Here is a 13,130-nt window from a genome sequence, read left to right as displayed (position 1 = left end):
AGCCCACTCCTGCAACAGCTTCGGTCTCCACCCACGGCTTGGGGCCGAGGTGTGGAGGGGAATCTGGAGAGCTCCCATGATGAATTCATTTGAAGATTGCTTTTTTCCTTTTGCTTGCTTGTCAGGTGGAACGAATCTTGAATCTCCAATCTGAAAACTAAAAACTAAACTAAAGTGGGATGGGTCAGGAGTTGGGAGTAAGAAGGAAAAGGAAGGGGCCTAACAGAACCTGCAAACCATGGATATTAATAAGAAAAAATATATAGTGCACACACTAAGACGCATGAATAACCGAATTCAAAGAAAGCAGGACAGCTTCCTCATTAGTGCACCAGTGACTCCATGTTCAGAGACACAGGCTCTATGTAACAGGGTTATTCTCCCCTTATTGCAGTACAGTGTCACGTGTCATCCTCACTTAGCAAACGGAAAAGGGTGAAAGAACATCAGAAAAGGAAAAGGGGCCGCAAAATGGTTTCTCAATTCTTCAGGAAAATCTGTTGAATCATCCTCCTCGTGGTCATGGTGGTTGGTGGCGGTGGCATTTCATTTTGTTGTTTTTGGCACTGAAGGGTTTGGGATGGAACTGGGGGAGCCTGGGCACACTCCCCAAGGGGTCTCCGTCTGCTCCAGTTACAATCCGGTGGCTCCCAAGGGCATCCCTGAACTGTGGCTCATGCAGGGGATCGATTGCATGGACTTGGGGAAGTCATGGCTGACCACCCGGCCGTTCTCTCCACTACCGCCACCGCTGGCTCCTGCCCCGCTGTTTCGGGGGAGTGTCGATGTCCGTATGGCTTCGTTGATGGATTGCTGTGGGATCAAACAGAAACCCTTTTCAGGAGGACCGGGGGTTCTTCCCCAGGTCCTTGGCAGTGATTGGCAAGGAGAATGAGTCAACACTGGACTTAAAATGTTGCCCCACTCTCTTCCCCATCCAACTTTTTTCCTAATGTGTAATGCTAGTCTTGACTTCCCACGAGCCCACAAAACTGTTATGTGGCTCTGGACGAGTCTGATCCCCTCTCTGGACCTCACGTGCTCTTGGTTTAGTAAGGTGTGCTGGATTGGGTGATCTCTAAGATCCTTTCCTGTTCTTACATTCTGTGATTTCTAAAGGTACAACAGATCCATGGTAGTATTGATGATAATAAACATAGCAATACGACCCAGTAGAAGACTCTAGAAATGGGGTTTAGGAAACTTGGGTTTTAGCCCTGGTTCTGACATCAGCTAGTTGTGTGACCTTGTGCATGTTTCCTTATCTCTCGAGACCTTTTAAATCTCCATGTTTGTCAAAATGTAATTATCTGTGCACCTACTGATTTTATTAGCAAGAATGGTACTATACTGCATGAAAAATGAGTTGAAATGTTAACAAAAAATTGAGGGTGTATCATTGTTAGCTGAAAATTTAAAACTACCTCTGATTTACTTCTGGAAAAATGCTATCCTACCTCTAGCAGTATGTGTTAAGGGAATGTCGGACTTGTTTGAATAATACAGTCAGCATAATGTAATTGGAAAGAAGCATGTGCTAAAGAAAATGAGAATGAATTCCAAAGATCAATATCTGCACGTCATCTGCTTCCCATCAGCACATGTACCCTGTACTTCTAAACCGACACATCAGATCAGTGCTACTGATTTGTGAAAGCTTGTGACTTCTAGAATGTTGGAATTCTAGATGTGAAAAGAGCTCCAATGATCACCCCAGGATCAGATGAGTTAGAGAGAATGCTCAAGACCACAATCTGTAATTAGAACCATATCCTATTAGACAAGAGGAAGTGTTCTGTTCCAAGATCCTCTGGAGAAAGAAACTTCATGACATGAAATTTAAACCCTCTTCCTATCACTTCCAACTTCCCGGTGAAAGATACCTATAGAAATGTTGAGGTAGGGCTTAGTTTCTTGGTGGGAATCAACACAAAGGAGAATGAGTTGAGGGGTATATGAGTTGAGAGGTTTCTTTCTCTAAGATCAACCTACCCATCCTTCAAGACTCAGTTTGTTCCTACCTCCTTGAAGTTGTCTTAGACTGCCCCAGCAAGTCCTGCCCCCCACCCCTGCCAGTACTCATGCATTAGAGATTCGCTTGCAATGATTCTGCTTCGGGTATGTAACTTCCGTCTTCTTTAAGAGAACTAACTGTCTGGAGAAGGGCAAGGGCCGTGTCTTCTCAATCCCTAGCTACCTGCCAGCGTGTCTAGCATGTTGTTAGAGGCCCAGTAGATATCCTTGAATTTGTCTAAGAAAAGCCAAACACATAGGGCCATTCTCAGAGAGTTGATGGCTTCCTCTTTTGCACATTGGCATGATTCTAGTGATCAGAGACATCAGTCAACCTACTGTGGCCTCACGGATGTAAACAGGGCAGTTTTGACCCAATTGTTACTCTTTCTGCTGTACTATGCTGGGAGGATCCTCTTATTACTGGCAGTTCTGACAGTGTTTTAAAATATTCTTTCTTTTAAAAAAATCCATGATTCAGACAGATCTGCCCCATATGATGCTCCACCCACATGGGTTCTGTCTCCTCTTCAGACTCCTGGATGTGATTTATTTACATTCTGCCTGGTTGTCCTTCACGGAAGAGGAAGTGTGACCTGGATAGCATTCTTCTAAGTCAAGGTCACATAAACACCACTGTGATGCTCTACGGGGGAAATGTGAAAAGAAAACATGAGGAATGCATGGTTACTTATTCTCACTTTTAAAATGTTGAAAAGAAAATAACTTTTTATTTTTGTGTGTGGGCAGTGTGGAACCTTCTATGGATTAGCTTGGAATGTCTATCTTCTGATGTTTCTTTGCCACACCCCTTTAATTAAAAAAAAAAGTTTAAAGTTCACACAGATCACCCTGGGCTTTGTTTCTCAAAAGCTCGCACGTATTTCTGTAATATTCCATGGAAGTTGGTGGTACTTGACAAATTCATCTTAAAGGAGAAGGCTGGTATCATAATCTATTGGTGCCTATCAAAATCTGAGATAATTTAGCCAGGCATGTAGCTAAAACCCTCCAAGTTCACGTCATTCAGAATTGGTTTTTAAGGAAGGTGAAGGGTTCTCAGAGGTAAATGACTCCATACTGCCATTGATGGTGGGGGTTACCTGCTTACTGGCTTTCTTTCTAATCTCAGGAGAAGGGAGGAATAGAGTCAAAACTTTGGAGTGGGAAGCACTGCTAAAAATGACTATTTCAGTAGTTCTCAAACTTGGCCACATGTTGGTATCATCTGGGGAGTTCTGGGGAAAAAAAAACACTGATGCCTGAGACCTACCCCAGGGATGCTGACTTAATAGGTATGGTGTGTGGCCTGGACATCTGGAGTTTTAAAAACTCCCCAGGTGATTTTAATACGCAAGCAAGGTGGAAACACACTGATGGAGTTGATTTCACTTTATAGAGAAACTGAGGACTTGTTACTGACTTGCTTCAAGTTAGTTATCTGTGACCTAGGGTCAAAGTGGATGACCTCCTGACTGTGGGTCCTCCTCCCCCCTGTAGCTAACCAGTCGTAAGCTGATGTCATTTCTCCCCTTGCCTCTAGGACCTGAGGTTCTCTCCTGTCCATCCTTGACACACCAGCCATTCTTTAAGTTCATCCATATAAATTGTTTTTGAAACTGATACTCAGGGAGAAAAGGGTGAGTTAAAAGTCCAACCTCAAAATCCCCCAAGTTGGTGCTTCAGAGACTCATTTCTCCAACGGTGATTACATCCTAACTTCTCAGCTACTTGCTTTTCTAAGAAAAGTCTGCCCAGCCTCTGCCTGTCATAGAACAGCCTAATAAAAGCTCAGCCCTGGGTGATGACCTCATCCTAGCATGCATGCTGAGAGCCAGAGGGACCACCTGCTGTGGAGGATGCCCCCTGCTGTGGAGGATGCCCCCCTCCTCCGCCTGACCAGTCACTCAGCTGCGCGTTAATTGCAGGGAAATGTGCAAAGCCTCCATGTGTGGTTTCTACACAGCCCTTGTCAGCACAGCCACTACAATTATGAAAAGTCAGCGGCTCTCCTGGGGGTGGGAGCAGCTTGGGATTATTTCTTTGGGGGAGCAAGGTGGTGAATAATAAACACCCTGGTTGTCCTTAATACCAACTAAGGGCTCAGGTTCCTGTCTGTTTTCCTGGGCAGAGGGGAGGGACAGGGCGTCTGAGACTTTATTCAATTTGGAGTATGTCTTGGGTTTTATATTTTTGCTACTCTATGACAGTTTCAATTATACTGAAATGTTGTGGTCGCCTGAAGTCCCTTTCTGAGTCCCCAGCTCTCCCATGCTCTCCTTTTCCCTCAGTCTTCCTGTGCCCAGTCTCCCTGGCTTTCCACTCATTTCTGGGCAAGAGTTCTGGTCTTTGGGTCTGTGATACTTGTGCATCCTTTGGTAGCAATTGTCTTCCCCTGGTTAATTCTTTTCCTGTTTCAAGTCTGTTAAACATCAGTTTCTCAGGGAAGCCTCTCTGTCCTGCCCCAGACCCCATTCCCCGATCAGGACTTGAGAGCATGGACCTTTTTCTTCAAACACTCATTGAACATATACGTATTTGCGTGTTTCTGTCTTCCAATTAAATTCTCAGCTTCCTGAAATCAGAAGTTGTGCCTGGTTTGTTCCTGACTGTATCCCCAGTGCTGAGCAATGCCTAGCAGGCAGTGGTTCTCCATATGTCTCTGTGGAAGGACTGCCTGCAGGGTGCCTTCCCACCATCCCTGTGACACTTGTTCTGTGTCCTGCTCATGTGACATCGAAGGGGAAAGGGTCTCAATAATGCACAAGCAAAGGATCACATCCCACGGATGGCCTCAACAGCTAGATCAGGCAAACCTAAGGATAAGGGCTGCATCTTATTTGTCTCTGCACTGAGGGCGGGGTTTGACAGGAGATAGTAGGTGATAAAAATTATCTGTTGCCATGTGGTTGGGGAGGAGAGAGAAATTTACGAGAAGTAGCTTGGCTGGTACCAGGAACCCAGGCTTTGCAGGGGCCATGCTGGAGGTCTAATTCCTGTCCCTCCAGCTCCGAGCTTATGTGACCTTGTTGGAAAAACTACTTAGCTTCTCTGAACCCCTATTTCTCCATCTGTTGAATTGCAAGAACAGGGTTAATGAAAATGTATATAAAGTGCTTTGAACATGGAAGTTACTGAAAAGATATCTTTCCTTTATTCCTTCCTTCCTTCTCGCTCCTTCCTTCCCTTCTTTCTCTTTTCCACCCCCTCTTCCTCTTTCTTCTCTTTTTCATGCAGCGTGGGGAAGGGCTCCTAATACACTCTTGAGAAGTAGGAGGCTGATCATGAACTAGGTTTAGGGGCTCCAAGGTCTTAAGAGTTGGCCACATACTGTGACTAAGGAAAGAAACAAGAGGGAAGATTCTTGCCAAAGGCCCCGGACACTGTCATTGTGGTCCACTGTGTGAGGCTGGAGGCTGCACTTCTGGAAAGAGTTTATCTGCCTCTGGAGAAGGCAAAGTACAGAATGATAAAGAGAACTGCAAACCTGGAAAGTCTGAGAGGCAAGCAGAATGTATTCACTTATCTCCTTTGGATAAGAGAGAAGTTGATGGAGCTTTGAAAATTAAGGGTTGGGTTAACTAAGAAGGACCGTAGAGGCATCTTTTCTGCAGGTGGAAGATTAATAATTCTATTAGGAGCCTCGGTGAGTTGGACAAAAGTTATGCCAACCAATGGAATTAACTATAGAAGATTGTGATGAAAGACCTTGCATTAATGATTCCAAGAGATCCTGATGTTGGCTCCTGAGAAATTCGATATTTTCTTTGGAAAGGGAAGGGTGAGAATGTCTCCCAGAAGTTATGACATGATTCAGTGGCCTCTTATGAAGATTCTTGTCTTTACCTGAATGTTGTGACTTCAGCAGTGAAGGTCAACATTGTACAGGTTTAAGAGGATCTTAGTCATTAGTCACCCTGGTACCACCACCTGGCACTGACTATGATTAGTGGGACATGGTCATCCCATAGTAAGGGCTGGAAGTCCAGCTTTCCTGCTTGGGGATGCCTGGTCTCATCAGATCTTGTGAGTACAAACAGATGGGAACAAAAGCACTTTAGATGGTGTTGTGTGTGCTTCCAGGCTGGGCGGTTTTGATGGTTGTGTTTGCTTAACCTAACAGCAGCTCCTTCCAATGTCTCACTTCATCCTCCAAGAGATTTTCTCTAGATAGAATTCCACGTTAATTTTTACTAATACTTACCCTATGTGTGTGGGATGTCCAAAGAGAAATCAGACACACCTTCTTACCTTAAGGAACTGACAATCTCTGTAGCTTAAAAAAGCCTGGGACATATAAGTAGGGGCTATAAAAGGGAAGTCTTAAGGAGGCTGTAGCTGGCCACTAATAATAATATATTATTATTATAAATTCTAGTTATTATTATTTATTGAGGGCTTACTATGGCCCAAGCATTTTGCAGAGCCCTTTATATCAATTTTTTTCATATAATCCACAATAGTTTTATGAGTTCTGTACTACCACTAGCTCCATTTTATAGAAAAGGAGGAGCAGAGAGCTATTGAAACTTGTTCAAGATGACACAGTTAACATGAGGAGCAGGCAAGATTTGTGGTCAGACATTCAGTCTCCAGAGCCTTGCTTTAGACCCTACACTGCAGTATGTTCTAGGGGAGCTCCTACGATGTGTACTGGGAAAATCCTGTGACACTGGTTTGGGTCATGGCCCATGGGGAAGGTTTTGGAGGGTTGTAAAAGTTGTGCTCACCCAGTTCTTCTCCTGTTCCCCTTGCTGCCTCTGGAGTAAACTTTCCTCACTTTGGAGGGTAAGATAAGGGAGTCTTTAGGCTTATGTTTTGGATGGAGTAGGCAAAGAAAGCTTTTTAGGTTCTAGGAGACTTTGTTGTGTCCAGCCAAGCTCCTTGGAGGTCTACACTGTGTTTAGGATCTGAGGCCCATGCTTTTGCTGTGCTTTGTCCTTTCTGAGAGGACCTGGATTTGAATGACCTGGTCAAGGGTAGGATGGAGGTGCTCCTAGGTTCCCTGGCTGAATACCATCACATTACCATCCCTTAATTATTCCTTGTTATTATATCTTGGGAAGTTGCCTTTTAAATGGGTCCTATGGGACAGAAGACAGGGAGAGGGATTGACCTGCATAAAGGCGCACGGGTGGAAAGCATGAGATTCTGGGAGAGCAAATCCTACCGATGAGTCCTCTTAGTCTAGTCAAGTCAAGGTAACAGCCTAGGGTTCATTGCTCAGAATGACTGTGCTTCTTTCCACTTCTGTAGGTTTGAATCCCACTTGTCCTTCCTCTTAATTTCTGGTTCTTCCTGGAAGCCTCCTCTATTTCCTCCCTCCCGTATATCCCTATAGGCCTTCCTCTCTATGTCACAGTTTGGCTCCCTGAGTAGTTTTTCTGTGTCACTCTTTGTTAAAAATGCTGAAGGTTACAGACTGTGTCTTAGTGCTCTCTTCCTCCTCATGATGTCTTGCTCATGGTGTTGCTCACATGAAGAACACTTCCTTCCAAAAATATTTTCTTGCTGAAACTAGATGATGACATGTGAGGGGCCTTCAAGGTCATTGAATCCAAACTCCCTTTGGATACTTGAATCTATAGCCTTGTCAGGAATTATTCAGCCTCTATGTGTATGCCTCCAGTGATGAGCTGCTTGCTGCTTATTGGGATAATCCATCCCATTTTGGGGTAGGTAGCTCTGAAAGAAAAGTAGATCTCACTTACTGTGTTCATATCTCTTCTCCACAGCTTTTAGTCCTTAGTTCTTGTTGTATACTTTGGGACCCCGCAGAACTACTATGTTTTCTTTCCCCCCTGAAAAATCTTCATGTTTTTACAGACAGCTCTCATATCTTCCATAATTCTTCTCTTTTCCAGTTAGTTGTCTTCAGCTATATTTGCTGTAGTTTTGGGTCATCTAATTAATGTGCTTACCATTCTGGGGGCATGATCCTCTTTGCCAAAGTCCATCTTACCATATGGTGGCTAAGAAAAGACCTCCCTTACCGAGCATGGCGAGATCATCCACCTTGTAGAGGGAGGATACCAACCTGCCCCCACCCCCACCCCATCTTGGGAGCTACACTTCAGTTAACGTGACCTCAGGGAGAATCTACCTTTGTAGCAGTCACTCTTGCCTCACACTACCTTGAATGCCCACTTAACCCCTAACTTTTCATCTCAGCCCCCCATCTCTGGCTGATGCATTTGTTTTCTCAGGCCTTATGTTTACCCTGACATGCGCCATCTTCTTTCTTCTCTCACTGCTGTGTCTTTCCCTGTCACCTTCCTCAAAACAGCTTCCTGTCATCCCATGCCTCGGGTTGACCTCAACCTCCTGCCACTCCCCACCCTTTCTAGTAAAAGGACTCCCAGAAAACTCAGCTGTATCACAGAACAGGTTAGGAAAAGGGCCTGGGAAGACGATGCCACCTTCATCCGCTTGGATTCGCTACGCGATTTGTAGCAGAACTCGATTAAGGCAACCAGCATGGCTAGTCCAAGTCCTCCGATCAGGATGTAGAACACGCCGGCCACATTGCTGAGGCTCAGAGCGCTTGTCTTGTCCTAGGAAGAGGAGGGGGTGGGGGGAGAGTCAAGTGAGCCAAGGGGCTAGAGACCATCCAAGAAACAGCATTTTAACACACATACACTCAACCCCATCACCCTCTTTAACATTCACAATAGTTGGAAAGGCTTTGTATTTATTGACAGTGTGTTAAACATTTCCCAGGGAAAAATGTATGCATGTGCGAGCATATGTGTGTATAACAATTTTTCGAGCATCCTGATTACATTTAATGTATAGTTAGATTTCCCCTCCTCCCCAATGCACGTTTGAGGGTGGGAGATGACACAAGAAGTCAGGGAACAGCTTCTGCCAAGATCTGCATGCTTGAGCTTACTCCATTCTTTCAGGAAACCGTGTCCCTTCCTTTTCAGCTCAGTTCCTGCCCCCCAACCCCATGGCTGCTCAGCAACGCATTGGCCTTGCTTATTGTTTATGCCTGTGAGTGTTTTTCTGCGAGTTGGTACTTAAAATGAACTTTCTCCTAGATGTGCATTTGAATTCAATTTAATAAGACAGTTATTTTATGTATAGTAAAGATCAACAAATGTATACCTTTAACTTACTGTGCTGAGTCCCAATGGAGGGAAAAAGAAAACCGGGGGCTTGTAATAGAAAAAAGGCACTGAGATAGAAAAATGGCTCTATTAAATCCTAATAATTATGCTTAATTGGAGTCATTTTTCTCGTGGAGGTGCTTGCTGAAAAACACTGTAGGCAGACTCAGGTAGCTGAATTTAGAAAGCTCTGTTGCCTGGGCTAAAAGACCTTGCACTGGTTCTGGATGAACAGGATCGTGGAACAGGGTACTTAATTCCTAGGGTCATGGGGACAAGTTGTCCATGTTCAGTAGGAGGTGGACAGAGCTCATTTCGTGGAGCCTGAGAAAGGTCATCGGTCAGTGAGACCACCCCTGAGTTCTGTCACCTCTAGTGGGGTTCAAAAGTGGGGGACTGGGGGACAGCATCTCCCCAGGTGGTGAGAACAACCAAACAAAACTGCTGGTCATGGGGGAAGGTAATGGCTTGGGGAGAGGGGGATCAATCAAACTCTTGACACAGGCAAGGGAACATCTTTAAATCTTAGAAGCATACTCATCCCCAGATGTCACAGTGGCTCGAACACCTTTGTTTATATTGTTTGCTCAGGTACAATTGCTCATCAAATTAAAATGAAATGCACGCCTCAGCTGGCACAGGCACATGGCATGGTTGGTAGGTTGGTTGGTGGCACTGGGTGGGATAAAGCTTTTACGTGTCTCCATGTGTTCTTTTTCAGGTGGGGTTGTAGGCGAGCCACGCAAAAGGTGAAATGTCATGTCCTAGGGACTCCTCTGACATCTATCTGCCTATTGGAATCTGGGCGTGGGGAAAGGGGTCAGTAATTGACCAAGTCAGTGGCCTCTGCCTTAGTTCTACTCGGTGCATTGTACAGGATTCAGCAGGGCTGAGCTTGGGGACTGCAGCTGGCAAATAGCAGCATCCCTTCCCTCCCCAGAAGCAGCCTGGGCCAGCAGAGCTGTAGGATTATCTAAAGCATACCCCTCTGGTGGCTTCCTGTATTGCTAAAGCAGATGGTTCTTGAATATGGGTTACACTTGGCAAGGCATAGTCTGGCTTTGGAAGCAGTGGAAATGATTAGTCAAAGGGGTAGAATTTCTCCTCCTCCGGTATCACGGCCTGATAAAGGAAATGTGCAAAAATGAGTTTGGTGCTTGGTTCAAGAGTTGGCTGAACAAATAAATTCCCACTTGGCCTGATTTTTCAGAATGCTCAAAATATCTCCCTGTTTGTTGTTTGGGAGTTGTGTAATTCTGCTGGAAAGTAAGTCTTTTAGAGTTCTTGGAGGACTTATGGTTTATAGAAGTTCCTATAAAACTCTTCTGTGTGGTGGGGAGGCATGTTAATATCTTATCAGCTCATACTTTAGAAAAGAGTGGTTGACAGTGAAGCTCAGAGAGAATGGATGGGGAGCAGGCCTGGGGGAAGGTGGTAGACAAGAAGGCCGGGAGGAAAGGATTGAGTCCCACTGACTTCACCAGCTGATCAGCCTTTCAGTAGCTGAAGTGCATCTTGCCTCCTGGTCACCAAAGTGGTTTCTGTTTCCTTCTTCATGGTCTTTTCAAGTTCACTTTGGTTGTGGATTGTCTTCAAGGATAAGGGAGTGGTGGGCATCTCTTTTTTTTTGTTACTGTCTTCAAAAAACCTTAAGAGGCCATCTGCCTCCCTGAATGTAAAAGGTGGAATGTCCATTTCTGATATATCTTGGAAGGAAGTATGGTCAGATCTTCATAGGGAAGTGGGAGTAGGAGGCATATTCTATGTATCTGCAGAAGGAGGAAGGTCCAATGACTGAGAATCTGATTATGTCTGGAGGTGGAGAGCATCCCTCACTTCTGAAGGAGGTCTCTCTGGTCCATGGGGATGGCAGTGTATGTTGGTGAGGGGACATATGCCACACAAAGAGGGCAGCCAGATGGTATGGGCACTGCCACCTCTTGCAGGACACAGTGCTACTGATTCTTCTTTATGTTCACACAATCCTGGGAAGACCTCTAGAATCAAGGGAGCACCTGGGCCCTATCACCACCAGTGTCAGAAAGCAAACTTAGATGAAGCCCTACTGTCTAAATTTGGCATAATTTGATAGGATGTAGAATGAAGGGCTGATCTTCGTGTCTTCTTAGCCCACGTAGTTGAGGAGTTTACATTTAGGCAAGGTTTCTAATTTCCCTTATGTGCGCCGTTGGCTTTTTTTTTTTAAACATCTTCATTGGAGTATAATTGCTTTACAATGTTGTGTTAGCTTCTGCTGTATAACAAAGTGAAGCAGCTATATGTATACATATATCCCCATATCCCCTCCCTCTTGTGTCTCCCTCACACCCTCCCGGAGGCCCAAGGCCATAGCCTTCCACTGAGCTGCCGTAATGGCTCTCTTGGACTACCTCTGTTGGAATACGATGGGTATCCTGGGGCAGGAACAAAAATTCCTTTTATTTAAGGACCAGAGCTCTGATTCCTCTGTATCCATGTAAGAGGGGACTTTCTCACACATTTGCGTACAAACAGCCATGTTCATGTTTCATGAGGAAGCTACATGCTTCCCAGCTTTGACCAGGGAGGCGAAAGACAGAATCCTAGTCTCCTGCGCACCCTCTGGGAGACCCCATTCTCTTCCCCTCCCTTAGCAGCTGCACTCCCCAGAGCCAGGCAGCTTGTTGGTGGGTGTGAAAAACTCACAACTTATCTTCTGCCAGGAGTGGGGAGAGTGACAGTACTGAGAAGAATGACAGGTGAAAAGAAAAAAAAAATTCGCATCTTTCAGAATTGTTGGGCTTGTTGTTATGGTGACGAGGCCCCTCCCTTCATCTGTTCCCCTTAACCTATTGTCTTGTTTTGTCACCTTCCCCATGTGCAAGAGAGATTTTTTTCTTTTTCATATTTTTCCTTGCTCTTCCCACATAATGGGGGACTGTCCCAGACTCCCTCTGAGTTTCTGAGCCAACATCCCTTCCAAGAATGCAGAGATGGCTTAAATCTTCATGGGCAGGGTTGAGCCAGGTCTGAGGCAGAGAGATGCTTTTTAATGGCATAAGTAGAAAGTTCTAAGGAGAAGCCAAGGTCTTTGGCCATAAGACCAGTGCCTCCTACAGAGACTGGTGCTGCCCATCACGTGAGGTCTACTAAATCTGGAGCAAGCTTCAGGTTTCTCCAAATGCTTCCGTTCCTTCTTTTCTTCCTGGTGTGAGAGTTTGAACCCCCAAGAAGTAAAGGCTGCAGCTTCTGTTCTCCTCTGCCTTCCACAGATTTTCTGATGTGTGTACAGCTGAAGTTTTAGGGGCTCCTGCAGTCCATCCCATGCTGAATCTGTAACCTGACTTTGCCTTTCAGGGCCATGAGAATAGTCCAACCCTTCTTCTACCTATTAGCCTTTCTGCTCCAGTAGGCTTTCTCTTGTGCTTTTCCAAACCTTATAGTTTTGGCCTAGGTGCCATTTTCCTGAGTGGTTGGTTATTTCCTGGGAGTGGAGACTCAGTGGTTGGCCAAGCTCACTCACAAGCGAGGACCAAAGTGGAGGAGTTATGGGAAGGTGGATTTGATTGAATTAAAGCAAGACCTTTCAAATCAATAGAGCCATCCAAAGGTGGAATGCCCTGCTATGGAGAGTGGTGAGTTCCTCAAACATGGATGCATTCAGGAAGTAGCTGACGAGTTCATCTAAGGGATTCAAGCACTGGACAGAGAGTTAGACCAACTGACTTGTGACATTCGTCCCAAGCCCCAGAGATGCGAGGCAGCTAAGGAGTTCCTAGAGGGCCTGGGATCATGTCTTTTATAAGTTCTCCCTGGAGACTAACCTCTTTAGGGGATGCAAAAAAAGAACTCATGTTAATTGGCAGCTTCTGCTGTTCCATTTCCAATCTAGGCCAGCTCCCCAGCCTGCATAATTTCCCCAAGAGCAACACAGGATGAGAATTGGCCCATTGTACTAATAATTGGCAAAGCAAATTCTGCGAAAGTGAGGGCCGTGGGGGCAGCTCTTCTCAGCAGCGTGTGCTC

The 13,130-nt window shown here is 45.3% G+C and overlaps 1 protein-coding gene across 4 annotated transcripts in view; it reads right to left on the bottom strand.

Annotated features, from left to right (window-relative positions):
* Positions 1-633: 633 nt before the first annotated feature.
* Positions 634-13,130, bottom strand: part of GRIA1 (glutamate ionotropic receptor AMPA type subunit 1) — a 300,571-nt gene continuing 288,074 nt past the window's right edge. For all 4 annotated transcript variants that reach the window (XM_068534558.1, XM_068534557.1, XM_068534559.1 and 1 more), the window contains 2 exons: positions 8,433-8,567; positions 634-834 (listed from right to left, as the gene is read on the bottom strand). In XM_068534558.1, the coding sequence (XP_068390659.1) occupies positions 634-834; positions 8,433-8,567 (336 nt within the window). The remainder of the gene's footprint in view (positions 835-8,432; positions 8,568-13,130) is intronic.

Source organism: Eschrichtius robustus, chromosome 2 (genome assembly GCF_028021215.1).
Source record: "Eschrichtius robustus isolate mEscRob2 chromosome 2, mEscRob2.pri, whole genome shotgun sequence".
NCBI classification, from domain to species: Eukaryota; Metazoa; Chordata; class Mammalia; order Artiodactyla; family Eschrichtiidae; genus Eschrichtius; species Eschrichtius robustus.
Note: the sequence above shows the minus strand (reverse complement) of the source record. Positions and strands in the feature narration are given on the sequence as shown.